Genomic DNA, 18413 nt, shown 5'->3' on the forward strand with positions numbered 1-18413 from the left:
AATTAAATTATGTTTCACAAGTTTACATCCTATATTTCAAAGGCAAAATCTTCAAGCAGACAGCAGGTTTTATGACGTTTGTGAGCTGATTTGAAACTTTGTTTAAAATGTTTGTCTATCTGTGAATTGTGCATTAAGAAAGAAACCTCTTTGTCATTAACTCGTGGCAGCTTTTCAATACCTGAGCTGGTGACTGTTGCCTCTGTGGCATGTTTTCATGCTTGAAGTCTTTAAGAAACATCTGTACATACTAAAAAAAAAAAAAAAACATGCTTCTGAGCAGACAGATACAACTGCAGTTCCTCAAGAGGCATGTTCTTCCCTGACTCCTCCTGTGTGTTACCACTTGCACCCCATGTTGAGTAAGGAACTACTGCATCCTATCTTCAATTACAGTCTCTGGTTACCTGCTTGTTTTCAATGATCACAGGTAGCCTACTGTTAGGTCACTATTAGTTTACTGACACCACCTAACATGTCCATATTGAGGACTTAAACCTTAAAAAAAAAATTGTTGCAGGAGACATTTGGCCATGAAAAGGAAATCCTCCTTAATTGTTCTGTCACACTAATGTACTGCTAACGAAGTTAATTTAAAATGGCAGCCTCCATAATTTTCTTAATCTTGCCCTGAATGCAATTTGCTACTTACCTTTTCTTTTCTCTTTCTCTTTCTAAGCATTTCCTAGTGCTAGTGTAAACTGGTTGTTTTGCAGCTGATAAGAACTGAGCTGACTTTTTTTATCGCCACCTTAATTCATATGACGGATGTTGCACTTCAGCTCCTCAAGGGGACTAGTTATATACATTTTACATACGTCAAGTTTTTATCCCAGGCTGTTTACTTTGCAGTGAGAGTTAGCAATGCTTTAGAACAGTATGTCAAGTATAGTGACATTGTGTAAGGAAATGCCTCCTTGGCATGGTTACCCCCTGACTTTTTGCCTTTGCTGATGCTATGTTTTGAATTGAAAGTGTGCTGAGGCCTGCTAACCAGGCCCCAGCACCAGTGTTCTTTCCCTAACCTGTACTTTTGTATCCACAATTGGCACACCCTGGCATCCAGATAAGTCCCTTGTAAATGGTACCCCTGGTACCAAGGGCCCTGATGCCAAGGAAGGTCTCTAAGAGCTGCAGCATGTCTTATGCCACCCTGGAGACCCCTCACTCAGCACAGACACACTGCTTGCCAGCTTGTGTGTGCTGGTGAGAACAAAACGAGTAAGTCGACATGGCACTCCCCCAGGGTGCCATGCCAGCCTCTCACTGCCTATGCAGTATAGGTAAGACACCCCTCTAGCAGGCCTTACAGCCCTAAGGCAGGGTGCACTATACCATAGGTGAGGGCACCAGTGCATGAGCACTGTGCCCCTACAGTGTCTAAACAAAACCTTAGACATTGTAAGTGCAGGGTAGCCATAAGAGTATATGGTCTGGGAGTCTGTTTTACACAAACTCCACAGCACCATAATGGCTACACTGAAAACTGGGAAGTTTGGTATCAAACTTCTCAGCACAATAAATGCACACTGATGGCAGTGTACATTTTATTGTAAAATACACCCCAGAGGGCACCTTAGAGGTGCCCCCTGAAACCTTAACCGACTATCTGTGTAGGCTGACTGGTTCCAGCAGCCTGCCCCAACCGAGACATGTTGCTGGCCCCATGGGGAGAGTGCCTTTGTCACTCTGAGGCCAGTAACAAAGCCTGCACTGGGTGGAGATGCTAACACCTCCCCCAGGCAGGAGCTGTCACACCTGGCAGTGAGCCTCAAAGGCTCACCCCTTTGTGCCAGCACCGCAGGACACTCCAGCTAGTGGAGTTGCCCGCCCCCTCCGGCCACGGCCTCCACTTTTGGCGGCAAGGCCGGAGAAAATAATGAGATTAACAAGGAGGAGTCACTGGCCAGTCAGGACAGCCCCTAAGGTGTCCTGAGCTGAAGTGACTCTAACTTTTAGAAATCCTCCATCTTGCAGATGGAGGATTCCCCAATAGGATTAGGGATGTGACCCCCCTCCCCTTGGGAGGAGGCACAAAGAGGGTGTACCCACCCTCAGGGCTAGTAGCCATTGGCTACTAACCCCCCCAGACCTAAACACGCCCTTAAATTTAGTATTTAAGGGCTTCCCTGAACCTAAAACTTTGGATTCCTGAAACTACAAGAAGAAGGAGACTGCTGAGCTGAAGAACCCCTGCAGAGGAAGAACAGAAGACACCAACTGCTTTGGCCCCAGACTTACCGGCCTGTCTCCTGCCTTCCAAAGAAACCTGCTCCGGCGACGCTTTCCAAGGGACCAGCGACCTCTGAATCCTCTGAGGACTGCCCTGCTTCAAGAAAGACAAGAAACTCCCGAGGACAGCGGCACTGCTCCAAAAGAACTGCAACTTTGTTTCAAAGGAGCAGATTTAAAGACCCCTGCAACTCCCCCGCAAGAAGCGTGAGACTTGCAACACTGCACCCGGCGACACCGACTCGACTGGTGGAGAACCAACACCTCAGGGAGGACCCTCCGGCGACTCCGAGTCCGTGAGTAACCAAAGTTGTCCCCCTGAGCCCCCACAGCGACGCCTGCAGAGGGAATCCCGAGACTCCCCCTGACCGCGACTGCCTGAACCTAAAGTCCTGACGGCTGGAAAAGACCCTGCACCCGCAGCCCCCAGCACCTGAAGGAACGGAACTTCTGTGCAGGAGTGACCCCCAGGAGGCCCTCTCCCTTGCCCAGGTGGTGGCTACCCCGAGGAGCCCCCCCCCTTGCCTGCCTGCACCGCTGAAGAGACCCCTTGGTCTCTCATTGAAAACCATTGAAAACAATGGAAGTCAATGAGAGATCAAGGGATCTCTTCAGCGCTGCAGGCAGGCAAGGGGGGGCTTCCTCGGGGAAACCTCCACTTGGGCAAGGGAGAGGGACTCCTGGGGGTCACTTCTGCAGTGAAAGTCCGGTCCTTCAGGTCCTGGGGGCTGCGGGTGCAGGGTCTTTTCCAGGCGTCGGGACTTAGGTTTCAGAGAGTCGCGGTCAGGGGAAGCCTCGGGATTCCCTCTGCAGGCGGCGCTGTGGGGGCTCAGGGGGGACAGGTTTTGGTACTCACAGTCGTAGAGTAGTCCGGGGGTCCTCCCTGAGGTGTTGGTTCTCCACCAGCCGAGTCGGGGTCGTCGGGTGCAGTGTTGCAAGTCTCACGCTTCTTGCAGGGAGATTGCAGGGTTCTTTAAAGCTGCTCCTTTGGATAAAGTTGCAGTCTTTTTGGAGCAGGTCCGCTGTCCTCGGGAGTTTCTTGTCGTCGTCGAAGCAGGGCAGTCCTCAGAGGATTCAGAGGTCGCTGGTCCCTTTGGAAGGCGTCGCTGGAGCAGAGTTCTTTGGAAGGCAGGAGACAGGCCGGTGAGTTTCTGGAGCCAAGGCAGTTGTTGTCTTCTGGTCTTCCTCTGCAGGGGTTTTCAGCTAGGCAGTCCTCCTTCTTGTTGTTGCAGGAATCTAATTTTCTAGGGTTCAGGGTAGCCCTTAAATACTAAATTTAAGGGCGTGTTTAGGTCTGGGGGGTTAGTAGCCAATGGCTACTAGCCCTGAGGGTGGGTACACCCTCTTTGTGCCTCCTCCCAAGGGGAGGGGGTCACAATCCTAACCCTATTGGGGGAATCCTCCATCTGCAAGATGGAGGATTTCTAAAAGTCAGAGTCACCTCAGCTCAGGACACCTTAGGGGCTGTCCTGACTGGCCAGTGACTCCTCCTTGTTATTCTCATTATTTTCTCCGGCCTTGCCGCCAAAAGTGGGGGCCGGGGCCGGAGGGGGCGGGCAACTCCACTAGCTGGAGTGTCCTGCGGTGCTGTGACAAAGGGGTGAGCCTTTGAGGCTCACCGCCAGGTGTTACAGCTCCTGCCTGGGGGAGGTGTTAGCATCTCCACCCAGTGCAGGCTTTGTTACTGGCCTCAGAGTGACAAAGGCACTCTCCCCATGGGGCCAGCAACATGTCTCTAGTGTGGCAGGCTGCTGGAACCAGTCAGCCTACACAGACAGTCGGTTAAGTTTCAGGGGGCACCTCTAAGGTGCCCTCTGGGGTGTATTTTGCAATAAAATGTACACTGGCATCAGTGTGCATTTATTGTGCTGAGAAGTTTGATACCAAACTTCCCAGTTTTCAGTGTAGCCATTATGGTGCTGTGGAGTTCGTGTTTGACAAACTCCCAGACCATATACTCTTATGGCTACCCTGCACTTACAATGTCTAAGGTTTTGTTTAGACACTGTAGGGGTACCATGCTCATGCACTGGTACCCTCACCTATGGTATAGTGCACCCTGCCTTAGGGCTGTAAGGCCTGCTAGAGGGGTGACTGACCTATACTTGCATAGGCAGTGAGAGGCTGGCATGGCACCCTGAGGGGAGTGCCATGTCGACTTACTCGTTTTGTTCTCACTAGCACACACAAGCTGGCAAGCAGTGTGTCTGTGCTGAGTGGGAGATCTCCAGGGTGGCATAAGACATGCTGCAGCCCTTAGAGACCTTCCTTGGCATCAGGGCCCTTGGTACTAGAAGTACCAGTTACAAGGGACTTATCTGGATGCCAGGGTCTGCCAATTATGGATACAAAAGTACAGGTTAGGGAAAGAACACTGGTGCTGGGGCCTGGTTAGCAGGCCTCAGCACACTTTCAATTGTAAACATAGCATCAGCAAAGGCAAAAAGTCAGGGGGCAACCATGCCAAGGAGGCATTTCCTTACACTGTGGTTCTTAAAATAAACTAAGAAAAGATATTTTTCTATAACAAAACCTATTGGCTGGATTTGTCTCTGAGTGTGTGTTCCTCATTTATTGCCTGTGTGTATGTACAACAAATGCTTAACACTACTCCTTTGATAAGCCTACTGCTCGACCACACTACCACAAAATAGAGCATTAGTATTATCTCTTTTTGCCACTATCTTACCTCTAAGGGGAACCCTTGGACTCTGTGCATGCTATTCCTTACTTTGAAATAGCACATACAGAGCCAACTTCCTACACATTGTGAATGTGACATTCAGAAGAAAGCTTTTAAAACTATAGTTAGTTTATCTTAACTTTATCAGAGAATATATAGTCAACATGTTTTATTCTTGCAGGTTCCGGAGTATCTTCATCATGTTAACAAGCGCTTGGAAGAAGAAGCAGACAGGGTTATCACCTATTTAGATCAAAGTACACAGTAAGTTGATCATTGAATCATCCGTATGCAGGATGAGCTTTCATATATGAAAGTATACTGCCTGTATGCAATCCAGTTTATTGTCGTTCTTTACTTATCCTGTTAACGTGTGAACGTTCTATTTTACAAAATCTAAATTGCTATTTTTATCACTGTTTGTGTCCCTCTTGAGTGCTTAACTGGTAATCCTTAGACTTGGCATGATTTAATAAAAACACTACTTTAGTATCTGTTTAGATGTAGGGAGAGTCATAGAATCCTACAGCCTCTCATACCAACATCCCAACCTCTCTTCTCTCACAGCCTTTGCTCTCCTCTTCCCTGCCATAAGGATGTGTAAGACTTTCTACTAATTACTCACAATCGCCATGTCTGGTGAGATGCTAACATCTATTGTGTTGTTGGAACTTCATAGAAAGATTTGGTATGGTAATATTAAACAACTTTAATATATGCCATTTTGTCATTATCAAATATGTATCAAAGCCTTATTGTTGACAAAGCCTTGATTCCCAGTACAGCCTGCTTTCCAGTACTATAGTGTTTCAGAGAAAAAGATACATATTCAATGGGTCTTATTAAATCCTCACACCACCAAATGCATATGGTTGGGAAAGTAGTGCTTCCCAAGAGTACTATATAATCCTCAGACTTGCAGCTCACAGACATAACAGAGACCATTGGCTAGTCCAGTCCACCTTAGCATGTGCAGTGTTAAAATAACAAAGGCAGCCTCAGAATCTAGAACTTAACAACATTGAGTTGCATTGTAAATAGGAGTCTGCAAAAGCACATGCGCCTCAGACTGAAACTGTATGGCTAATCCAGAAGAACTGCATCTCAGTGTGGTCAAGCTATGCATAAGGTAGGGTGCAAACCTCTGCTGCTCCATTTCAGACCGACGTTTCACAGCACCAGAAGCCAATTCACCTGCACCAATTTGCACCATGATGGTAAGGAGATGACCCGGCACAGCCCATCAGTTAGAGGTTCGAAAAGTTCACAGCAGCAGTGGTAAAGGTTTCTAGAACTGTGCCAGGTGGGAGGGAGATGATGTATCCATTTAGGAGACAGAAGGTGTCAGATAAGTAATTTTTTGGTGAAACGAAAGCACCTGGTTGATGCAGTGTGGGAAAGTATAAGTTAAGTATAAGTTGCTAAGGGTGAGCATTACGATAATGCTTTCTGAAGGAGCTTGAAATGAAATTGTCTCAGCGACCGTCCTGTAGATTGTGTGTAGAAGTGGCAGGGTTATAATTGCAGTTACCATTAGTGCCATTGATTACAGTTTAGGAAATGGGTGACAGTAGTACAGAGCTGACAATGCATACTTACTTCAGTAATCAGCCTAGAATATGGAGAGCAGGATTTGACTCCAGTAACATGCTGAACCTGTATATAACAAATTATTATTGAACTCATTCGGAACATAAGGAGATCGAATTAAAACCCAGTAGTGCTGCCCATTGTAAGGTCGACCTAGACTACCACCAACTCTGTCAACAAAGGGGTGGGATGAATAATCTAGTGAGGTCAGGGGACCTTAAGTATTTACTAATTCATCCAAAGTGTGTTTGACACTTCATTGTATTCATTTTGGTACTCCTAATTGGATTGTTCAAGGCAAGTACAGTTTGGAACATACCTATAATCACTATATCCTATTCGACCATCTGGTGTGGATCATGATATTGTTAGAAACAAAAATAAACTGTAGAGCGGCTTTCAGATGCATAAACGTTCACTTTCTGGATTAAAGAGCCTTCCCATTTCACATACTAATTTCAGTATTGTAAGGAAATGCCTCCTTGGCATGGTTACCCCCTGACTTTTTGCCTTTGCTGATGCTATGTTTTGAATTGAAAGTGTGCTGAGGCCTGCTAACCAGGCCCCAGCACCAGTGTTCTTTCCCTAACCTGTACTTTTGATTCCACAATTAGCACACCCTGGCATCCAGATAAGTCCCTTGTAACTGGTACCTCTGGTACCAAGGGCCCTGATGCCAGGGAAGGTCTCTAAGGGCTGCAGCATGTCTTATGCCACCCTGGAGACCCCTCACTCAGCACAGACACACTGCTTACCAGCTTGTGTGTGCTAGTGAGAACAAAATGAGTAAGTCGACATGGCACTCCCCTCAGGGTGCCATGCCAGCCTCTCACTGCCTATGCAGTATAGGTAAGACACCCCTCTAGCAGGCCTTACAGCCCTAAGGCAGGGTGCACTATACCATAGGTGAGGGTACCAGTGCATGAGCACTGTGCCCCTACAGTGTCTAAGCAAAACCTTAGACATTGTAAGTGCAGGGTAGCCATAAGAGTATATGGTCTGGGAGTCTGTTTTACACGAACTCCACAGCACCATAATGGCTACACTGAAAACTGGGAAGTTTGGTATCAAACTTCTCAGCACAATAAATGCACACTGATGCCAGTGTACATTTTATTGTAAAATACACCACAGAGGGCACCTTAGAGGTGCCCCCTGAAACCTAACCGACTATCTGTGTAGGCTGACTGGTTCCAGCAGCCTGCCACACTAGAGACATGTTGCTGGCCCCATGGGGAGAGTGCCTTTGTCACTCTGAGGCCAGTAACAAAGCCTGCACTGGGTGGAGATGCTAACACCTCCCCCAGGCAGGAGCTGTAACACCTGGCGGTGAGCCTCAAAGGCTCACCCCTTTGTCACAGCACAGCAGGGCACTCCAGCTTAGTGGAGTTGCCCGCCCCCTCCGGCCACGGCCCCCACTTTTGGCGGCAAGGCTGGAGGGAACAAAGAAAACAACAAGGAGGAGTCACTGGCCAGTCAGGACAGCCCCTAAGGTGTCCTGAGCTGAAGTGACTCTAACTTTTAGAAATCCTCCATCTTGCAGATGGAGGATTCCCCCAATAGGATTAGGGATGTGACCCCCTCCCCTTGGGAGGAGGCACAAAGAGGGTGTACTCACCCTCAGGGCTAGTAGCCATTGGCTACTAACCCCCCAGACCTAAACACGCCCTTAAATTTAGTATTTAAGGGCTTTCCCTGAACCTAGAATTTAGATTCCTGCAACTAACAAGAAGGACTGCTGAGCTGAAAAACCCCTGCAGAGGAAGAACAGAAGACACCAACTGCCTTGGCCCCAGACTTACCGGCCTGTCTCCTGCCTTCCAAAGAAACCTGCTCCAGCGACGCTTTCCAAGGGACCAGCGACCTCTGAATCCTCTGAGGACTGCCCTGCTTCGAAAAAGACAAGAAACTCCCGAGGACAGCGGCACTGCTCCAAAAGAACTGCAACTTTGTTACAAGGAGCAGATTTAAAGACCCCTGCAACTCCCCGCAAGAAGCGTGAGACTTGCAACACTGCACCTGGCGACCCCGACTCGACTGGTGAAGAACAACCAACTCAGGGAGGACCCTCCGGCGACTCTACGACTGTGAGTAACCAAAGTTGTCCCCCCTGAGCCCCCACAGCGACGCCTGCAGAGGGAATCCCCAGGCTCCCCCTGACCGCGACTGTCTGAACTCAATTTCCCCGACGGCTGGGAAACACCCTGCACCCGCAGCCCCCAGCCCCCAAAGAAACGGAACTTCTGTGCAGGAGTGACCCCCAGGAGACCCTCTCCCTTGCCCAGGTGGTGGCTACCCCGAGGAGCCCCCCCCTTGCCTGCCTGCATCGCTGAAGAGACCCCTTGGTCTCCCATTGAAACCTGAAGGAAACCCGACGCGTGTTTGCACACTGCACCCGGCTGCCCACGCGCTGCTGAGGGTGTACTTTCTGTGCTACTTTGTGTCCCCCCCGGTGCCCTACAAAACCCCCCTGGTCTGCCCTCCGAAGACGCGGGTACTTACCTGCTGGCAGACTGGAACCGGGGCACCCCCTTCTCTCCATTATAGCCTATGCGTTTTGGGCACCTCTTTGACCTTTGCACCTGACCGGCCCTGAGCTGCTGGTGTGATAACTTTGGGGTTGCTCTGAACCCCCAACGGTGGGCTACCTTGGACCAAAAACTGAAACCTGTAAGTGCCTTACTTACCTGTTGAAACTAACAATAACTTACCTCCCCCAGGAACTGTGAAAATTGCACTGTGTCCACTTTTAAAACAGCTTATTGTGTTTTATGTGAAAAGAATACATGCTAAAGTAATGATTCAAAGTTCCTAGAGTACTTACCTGCAATACCTTTCAAATGAGCTATTACATGTAAAATTTGAACCTGTGGTTCTTAAAATAAACTAAGAAAATATATTTTTCTATAACAAAACCTATTGGCTGGATTTGTCTCTGAGTGTGTGTACCTCATTTATTGCCTATGTGTATGTACAACAAATGCTTAACACTACTCCTTGGATAAGCCTACTGCTCGACCACACTACCACAAAATAGAGCATTAGTATTATCTCTTTTTACCACTATTTTACCTCTAAGGGGAACCCTTGGACTCTGTGCATGCTATTCTTTACTTTGAAATAGCACATACAGAGCCAACTTCCTACAAGTATCTTACCTGCCCACCAGTTCAGATTAAGCAGAGCATAAATGAGCGTACTTTGGCATGGAAAACTGTAGTCAATGGATGGTAATATTAAATAAAAGTTTTAGGATTACCCGAATTGTAATGACTGCTAATATACCTGCTAATGATGGCATTTTGATCCAGCGTTTACTCAGGTTAAGTAAACACATATATAGGAATTAGTATTTTTTTGGTGCCAAGAATGATGCTGTTTTTGCTTATGGTGTTCCTGCAGTATGCAGGCCAGGGGTTCTGGGACAGTGCCTGAGAGTAGAAGCAACAGGAGACATCCCTGCTAAGTCCATCTTGAAATCGCAGTTGATGAAGACAATTTGAGGGCCCTTACTATGGGGCCCTTGTATGATAAGCCAACACTCTTAAGTTAATAATCCCAGATGTTCAGCCTGCATAGTGCTGTCTTTAGGAATGGCCATTCAAGCAAATCTAAAACATTTTCTTCATCGAAGAGGGCAACTGCCAGTAGGTCTTGATAGATCAAGGCTAATCAGTGTCAACATTATGAAAGATTGACAGAGAAGCATGTCCTTCCCAGACTTTGTAACATGACTCCCGACACTAGGACCTCCTCGTAAGTGGTTATTAGAGGCAGAGTGAATACGTCACTGTAAGAAAATGCCTCCTTGGCATGGTTACCCCCTGACTTTTTGCCTTTGCTGATGCTAAGTTTTGATTTGAAATTGTGCTGAGGCCTGCTAACCAGGCCCCAGCACCAGTGTTCTTTCCCTAACCTGTACTTTTGTTTTCACAATTGGCACACCCTGGCATCCAGGTAAGTCCCTTGTAACTGGTACCAAGGGCCCTGATGCCAGGGAAAGTCTTTAAGGGCTGCAGCATATCTTATGCCACCCTGGGGACCCCTCACTCAGCATAGACACACTGCTTGCAAGCTTGTGTGTGCTGGTGAGGACAAAACGAGTAAGTAGACATGGCACTCCCCTCAGGGTGCCATGCCAACCTCACACTGCCTGTGGCATAGGTAAGTCACCCCTCTAGCAGGCCTTACAGCTCTAAGACAGGGTGCACTATACCACAGGTGCGGGCATAGGTGCATGAGCACTATGCCCCTACAGAGTCTAAGCAAAACCTTAGACATTGTAAGTGTAGGGTAGCCATAAGAGTATATGGTCTGGGAGTTTGTCAAAAACGAACTCCACAGTACCATAATGGCTACACTGAAAACTGGGAAGTTTGGTATCAAACTTCTCAGCACAATAAATGCACACTGATGCCAGTGTGCAATTTATTGTAAAATACACCCAGAGGGCATCTTAGAGATGCCCCCTGAAAACAAACCCGACTTCCAGTGTAGGCTGACCAGTTCCTGCCAGCCTGTCACACACCAGACATGTTGCTGGCCACATGGGGAGAGTGCCTTTGTCACTCTGTGTGGCCAGAAACAAAGCCTGTACTGGGTGGAGGTGCCTCTCACCTCCCCCTGCAGGAACTGTAACACCTGGCGGTGAGCCTGAAAGGCTCACCCCCTTTGTTATAGCGCTACAGGGCATCCCACTTTTGGCGGCAAGGCTGGAGGAGATAATGAGAAAAACAAGGAGGAGTCACCCACCAGTCAGGACAGCCCCGAAGGTGCCCTGAGCTGAGGTGACCCCTGCCTTGAGAAATCCTCCATCTTGAGTTTGGAGGATTCCCCCAATAGGATTAAGGATGTGCCCCCCCTCCCCACAGGGAGGAGGCACAAAGAGGGTGTAGCCACCCTCAAGGACAGTAGCCATTGGCTACTGCCCTCCCAGACCTAAACACACACCTAAATTCAGTATTTAAGGGCTCCCCAGATCCCAGGAAATCAGATTCCGGCAACCTGAAGAAAGACAACAAGCCTGACCTACAAGCATGCAGAGAAGGAGGAAGACAACTGAGTTGGCCCCGGCCCTACCTGCCTGTCTCCAACTTTGAAAACCTGCTCCAAAGACGCATCCGACAGGGACCAGCGACCTCTGAAGCCTCAGAGGAATTCCCTGATCCCCAGTACCAAGAAACTCCCGTGAGCAGCGGCCCTGCTCAACAATCTGCATCAAACTTGCAACTCTTCAACTACTTCACGTTTCCCGCCGGAAGTGTGAGACTTCCCACTCTGCACCCAACACCCCTGGCTCGACCTGCAGAAAACACCTCAGGGAGGACTCCCCGGCGACTGTGAGCCCGTGAGTAACCAGAGACGACCCCCCTGAGCCTCCACAGCGACGCCTGCAGAGAAAATTCAGAGGCTTCCCCTGACCGCGACTGCCTGTAACAAGGGACCCGACGCCTGGAACCAACACTGCATCCGCAGCCCCCAGGACCTGAAGGAACCGAACTCCAGTGCAGGAGCGACCCCCAGATGACCCTCTGCCTAGCCCAGGTGGTGGCTACCCCGAGGAGCCCCCCCTGTGCCTGCCTGCATCGTTGAAGTGACCCCCGGGTCCCTCCATTGTTTTCAATCTCTGCCCCCCGAGGACACAAGTATTTACCTGCTGGCAGACTGGAACCAGAGCACCCCTGTTCCCCATAGGTGCCTATGTGTTTTAGGCACCTCTTTGACCTCTGCACCTGACCGGCCCTGAGCTGCTGGTGTGGTAACTTTGGGGTTGTCTTGAACCCCCAACGGTGAGCTGCCAATGCCCCAAACTTGAAACTTGTAAGTGTTTTACTTGGCTTCAAAACTAACCTTTACTTACCTCCCCCAGGAACTGTTGATTTTTGCACTGTGTCCACTTTGAAAATAGCTTATTGCCATTTTTACAAAGACTGTATGTGATATTGCTTTTATTCAAAGTTCCTAAAGTATCTAAGTGAAGTACCTTACATTTAAAGTATTAACTGTAAATCTTGATCTGTGGTTCTTAAAATAAACTAAGAAAATATATTTTTCAATATAAAAACCTATTGGCCTGGAGTAAGTCTTTGAGTGTGTGTTCCTCATTTATTGCCTGTGTGTGTAGAACAAATGCTTAACACTACCTTCTGATAAGCCTACTGCTCGACCACGCTACCACAAAATAGAGCATTAGAATTATCTACTTTTGCCACTATCTTACCTCTAAGGGGAACCCTTGGACTCTGTGCACACTATTTCTTACTTTGAAATAGTATATACAGAGCCAACGTCCTACACAAAGTTTTTATCAATACCTATTTTTCACTCTTTATATTTCACCAAATTAATTGCTGTATACCCAGTATAGAATGAAAACCCACTGCAAGGTGCAGCTCATTTATTGGCTCTGGGTACCTAGGGTTCTTGATGAACCTACAAGCATATCCCCACAACCAGAGGAGTCCAGCAGAAGTAACGGTATATTGCTTTAAAAAACCTGACATCGCAGGAAAAAGTTAGAGAGTAAAACGTGGTTTAAAATGGCTGGGTTTTTTTCACCTCAGTTTCAATATTTTTTTGTTTCAGCTGTTATATTCTGTAGGAAACCCTTGTAGGATCTACACAAATTACCCATTTCTGAGTTCAGAATGTTGTCTACTTTTCAGAAATGTTTAGCTATCTGGGATCCAGCATTGGTTTCACACCCATTTCTGTCACTAACTGGAAGGAGACTGAAAGCACAAACATTTTTTAAAATGGGGTATGTCCCAGTAAAATGCCACTATTGTGTTGAAAAATTGGGTTTTCTGATTCAAGTCTGCCTGTTCCTGAAAGCTGGGAAGATGGTGATTTTAGCAACAACAACAAAAAACGAAATTTCCCTGTATTTTGGCTAATTTCTTGGTCTTCTTCAGGCGAACCCACAAACTCTGGGTACCTCCGGAATCCCTAGGATGTTGGAAAAAAAGGACGCTCATTTGGCATGGGTAGCTTATGTGGACAAAAGTTATGAGGCCCTAAGCGCTAACTGCCCCAAATAGCCAAAAAAAAGGCCTTGCACCTGAGGGAGAAAAGGCCCGTCAGCGAGGGGGTTAAAAGTGGACCCTGCAATCTTCAGCAGTTCCTGGGGGAAGAGAAGATAGTACAGTTTTTACAGGTAAGTATTCAACTTACAGTTCCTATCACTGGGGCTTAGGTAGTTCGTCATTGAGGGTTCAACTTAACCCCAAGCACCCATCACCAGCAACCCTGGGCCGATCAGGTGCAGAGGTCACAGAGGCACCAAATTAATGTGGGCTCCTATGGAGACGGGGGGCTCTCGAAATCTGGTCAGCCAGCAGGTAAGTACCCGCGACTCGGAGGGCAGACCATGGGGATTGAAGAGACCCTTGGAGGGGCCCCAAGTAAGTGCCAAACACACACCCTCAGCGGCACTTGGGCGGCTGGGTGCAGGGTGCAAACAGGGAGTCTGGTTTTCAATGCAACTCTGAGCGGACCCCGGGGGTTACTCAGAGGCTGCAGACGAGGTCAGCGGGGTGGGGGGTGGAGGGGGGGTTTCTGGCAAACCACCGGTTGGACAGGTAGGAGGGCCGCCTGCTGGTCAGTGCTGCACCGGGGTCAGGTTCTCCAAGGCTTGGGGGCTGCTGCCAGTGTGCAGTGTGTCTTAGGCGTCCGATATCTTCATCTGGAGCTCACGGTCTGGGGAGGTCCTCTGGATTCCCTCTGCAAGCTTCGTCATGGATGTTTGGAGGGGTCAACCCAGGGTGGGCTCTTGCTCCCAATCGCCTGAGGACCCTTTCTTGCTGGGTAGACCACCTGGACACAGGCCATGGGCGTTGGGTGCACAGGGGTCAGGACTCCAGCATCTGGAGTGATTTGGGAGTCCTTAGTTCTAGGTTTCTTTTGGACAGAGCAGCTGGTCTCAGGAGTTCTTCGTCCTTTTGGGTGCAGGGCAGTCCTCTGGAGTTGTCACTGTTCTTTTTGCAGGTTCTTTGAACCAGGATACAGGCCGGTAGGGCTGGAGCCAAAGCAGTTGTCGTCTTCCTTCTTCTTTGCTGGGGTTTTCAGCTTAGCAGTCCTTCTTGTAGGTCACCAGGAATCTAGTGAACTGGGTTCAGGGAGGCCCTTTAATCTTAGATTTAGGGGTGTGTTAGGGGTCAGGGGGCAGTATCCATTGGCTACTTTCCCCGTGGGAGGCTATACCCTCCTTGTGTCCACTCCCGTTGGGACGGGGGGGGGGCACATTTCTATCCCTATTGGTCCCTGTCCTCCAAACCAAGATGGAGGAATCTGCAGGGAGGGGGTAACCTCACCTCTGGACACCTTAGGGGTGGTCCTTGCTGGGGTGGTCACTCCTCTCTCTTTTCCCTAATTTTTCCCGCAGGACCTACCACCAAAAGTGGGACTTTGTCCAGGGGGTGGGTATCTCCACTAGCTGGAGTGCCCTGGGGCACTGTAATCTGAGGCCTGAGCCTTTGAGGCTCACCACCAGGTGTTACAATGCCTGCAGGGGGAGGTGTGAAGCACCTCCCACCTCCACCCCGGACAGGTTTTGTTTCTCACCACAGAATGCACAAAACAAAGGCGCTCACCCCATGTGGTCAGAAACTCGTCTGAAAGTGGCAGGATGGCAAAGACCGGTCAGTCCCACTGTAGGAAGTTGGCTCTGTATGCACTATTTCAAAGTAAGGAATAGTATGCACAGAGTCCAAGGGTTCCCCTTAGAGGTAAGATAGTGGCAAAAAGAGATAATACTAATGCTCTATTTTGTGGTAGTGTGGTCGAGCAGTAGGCTTATCAAAGGAGTAGTGTTAAGCATTTGTTGTACATACACACAGGCAATAAATGAGGAACACACACTCAGAAACAATTCCAGGCCAATAGGTTTTTGTTATAGAAAAATATATTTTCTTAGTTTATTTTAAGAACCACAGCTTCGACAATATGTCTTGACTGGATGCCTTCTGATGGGAAGGGGAAGCTACTGCTACCAATGCTAGTTGGACCAAGGAGGTATGAGCTCCGAGTGTGATTTTTTATTTTTTTATTTTAATATGTTTTTATTGTAATATCAACCAACAAGTAACACAAAAGAAAGATACAGGTGATTACAATGTGTTCCAGGGTGTAGTACAATACAGTCTTCCATGGTTTGCCACATTTGCTATTCCCATGCAGAAGCCTCCTCACCCATGCATACACGGCTACGCGGGAGCCCCCGCTCACGTGAGTGAGAGGCTGAGAAGGGAGTGTTCATTTGGAGCGCAATGTTAGCAAACCATGCAAAATAATAATTGAGAGATTGAAAGTACAGAGGAAGGGCACATGTAATATCTCATTTGAAAGGTATTGCAGATATGTACTTTAGGAACTTTGAATAATCACAATAGCATATATACTTTTCCATAAAACACATATAGCTATTTCAGAAGTGGACACTGTGCAATTTTCAACAGTTCCTGGGGGAGGTAAGTATTTGTTAGTTTTTGTAGGTAAGTAAACCACCTACGGGGTTCAAGTTTGGGTCCAAGGTAGCCCACCGTTGGGGGTTCAGAGCAACCCCAAAGTTACCACACCAGCAGCTCAGGGCCGGTCAGGTGCAGAGTTCAAAGTGGTGCCCAAAACACATAGGCTTCAATGGAAAAGGGGGTGCCCCGGTTCCAGTCTGCCAGCAGGTAAGTACCCGCGTCCTCGGAGGGCAGACCAGGGGGGTTTTGTAGGGCACCGGGGGGGACACAAGTCCACACAGAAAGTACACCCTCAGCAGCGCGGGGGCAGCCGGGTGCAGTGTGCAAACAAGTGTCGGGTTTGTAATAGGAATCAATGGGAGACCAAGGGGTCTCTTCAGCGGTGCAGGCAGGCAAGGGGGGGGGGGCTCCTCGGGGTAGCCACCACCTGGGCAAGGGAGAGGGCCTCCTGGGGGTCACTCCTGCACTGGAGTTCTGATCCTTCAGGTCCCGGGGGCTGCGGGTGCAGGGTCTTTTCCAGGCGTCGGGATCTTAGAGTCAGGCAGTCGCGGTCAGGGGGAGCCTCGGGAGTTCCTCTGCAGGCGTCGCTGTGGGGGCTCAGGGGGGACAACTTTGGTTACTCACAGTGTTGGAGTCTCCTGGGGGTCCTCCCTGTAGCGTTGTTACTTCACCAGTCGAGTCAGGGTCGCCGGGTGCAGTGTTGCAAGTCTCACGCTTCTGGCGGGAATTGCAGGGATCTTAAAAGTTGCTCCTCTGGAAACAAAGTTGTAGTCTTTGTTGAACAGGGCCGCTGTTCTCAGGAGTTTCTTGGTCCTTTTAGAGCAGGGCAGTCCTCTGAGGATTCAGAGGTCGCTGGTCCTGGGGAAAGAGTCGCTGGAGCAGTTTTCTTCTGAAGGGGGGGAGACAGGCTGGTAGAGCTGGGGCCAAGGCAGTTGGTGCCTCCGTCTTCTCTGCAGGGTTTTTCAGCTCAGCAGTCCTCGTCTTCTTTAGGTTGCAGGAATCTAAGTTCCTAGGTTCAGGGGAGCCCTTAAATACTAAATTTAAGGGCGTGTTTAGGTCTGGGGGGTTAGTAGCCAATGGCTACTAGCCCTGAGGGTGGGTACACCCTCTTTGTGCCTCCTCCCAAGGGGAGGGGGCCACATTCCTATCCCTATTGGGGGAATCCTCCATCTGCAGGATGGAGGATTTCTAAAAGTTAGTCACTTCAGCTCAGGACACCTTAGGGGCTGTCCTGACTGGCCAGTGACTCCTCCTTGTTATTCTCATTATTTCCTCCGGCCTTGCCGCCAAAAGTGGGGCCGTGGCCGGAGGGGGCGGGCAACTCCACTAGCTGGAGTGCCCTGTGGTGCTGGAACACAGGGGGTGAGCCTTTGAGGCTCACCGCCAGGTGTTACAGCTCCTGCCTGGAGGAGGTGATAGCATCTCCACCCAGTGCAGGCTTTGTTACTAGCCACAGAGTGACAAAGGCACTCTCCCCATGTGGCCAGCAACATGTCTCGAGTGTGGCAGGCTGCTAAAACCAGTCAGCCTACACGGGTAGTTGGTTAAGGTTTCAGGGGGCACCTCTAAGGTGCCCTCTGGGGTGTATGTTACAATAAAATGTACACTGGCATCAGTGTGCATTTATTGTGCTGAGAAGTTTGATACCAAACTTCCCAGTTTTCAGTGTAGCCATTATGGTGCTGTGGAGTCCGTGTTTGACAGACTCCCAGACCATATACTCTTATGGCTACCCTGCACTTACAATGTCTAAGGTTTTGCTTAGACACTGTAGTGGCACAGTGCTCCTGCACTGGTGCCCTCACCTATGGTATAGTGCACCCTGCCTTAGGACTGTAAGGCCTGCTAGAGGGGTGACTTATCTATACTGCATAGGCAGTGTGAGGTTGGCATGGCACCCTGAGGGGAGTGCCATGTCGACTTACTCGTTTTGTCCTCACCAGCACACACAAGCTGGCAAGCAGTGTGTCTGTGCTGAGTGAGGGGTCCACAGGGTAGCATAAGATATGCTGCAGCCCTTCGAGACCTTCCCTGGCATCAGGGCCCTTGGTACCAGGGGTACCAGTTACAAGGGACTTACCTGGATGCCAGGGTGTGCCAATTGTGAAAACAAAAGTACAGGTTAGGGAAAGAACACTGGTGCTGGGGCCTGGTTAGCAGGCCTCAGCACACTTTCAATTCAAAACATAGCATCAGCAAAGGCAAAAAGTCAGGGGGTAACCATGCCAAGGAGGCATTTCCTTAAACCCACGTTAGCAGTTGGACTAGCATACTGGGGGCATCTTTAAGATGCCCCCTGTGTGCATTTTGCACTAAATCCCACATTGGTATCAGTGTGTGTTTATTGTGCTCAGAAGTTTGATACCAAACTTCCCAGTATTCAGTGAAGCCATTATGGTGCTGTGCAGTTCGTAATGACAAACTCCCAGACCATATACTCA

General features: G+C 49.1%; 1 protein-coding gene across 3 annotated transcripts in view; it reads left to right on the top strand.

Annotated features, from left to right (window-relative positions):
• Window positions 1–18413, top strand: part of CUL4B (cullin 4B) — a 581072-nt gene that overhangs the window by 120305 nt on the left and 442354 nt on the right. For all 3 annotated transcript variants that reach the window (XM_069212058.1, XM_069212066.1, XM_069212075.1), the window contains one exon: window positions 5097–5179. In XM_069212058.1, the coding sequence (XP_069068159.1) occupies window positions 5097–5179 (83 nt within the window). The remainder of the gene's footprint in view (window positions 1–5096; window positions 5180–18413) is intronic.

The sequence above is a fragment of the Pleurodeles waltl genome, chromosome 2_1 (assembly GCF_031143425.1).
Source record: "Pleurodeles waltl isolate 20211129_DDA chromosome 2_1, aPleWal1.hap1.20221129, whole genome shotgun sequence".
In the NCBI taxonomy this organism is placed as follows: domain Eukaryota; kingdom Metazoa; phylum Chordata; class Amphibia; order Caudata; family Salamandridae; genus Pleurodeles; species Pleurodeles waltl.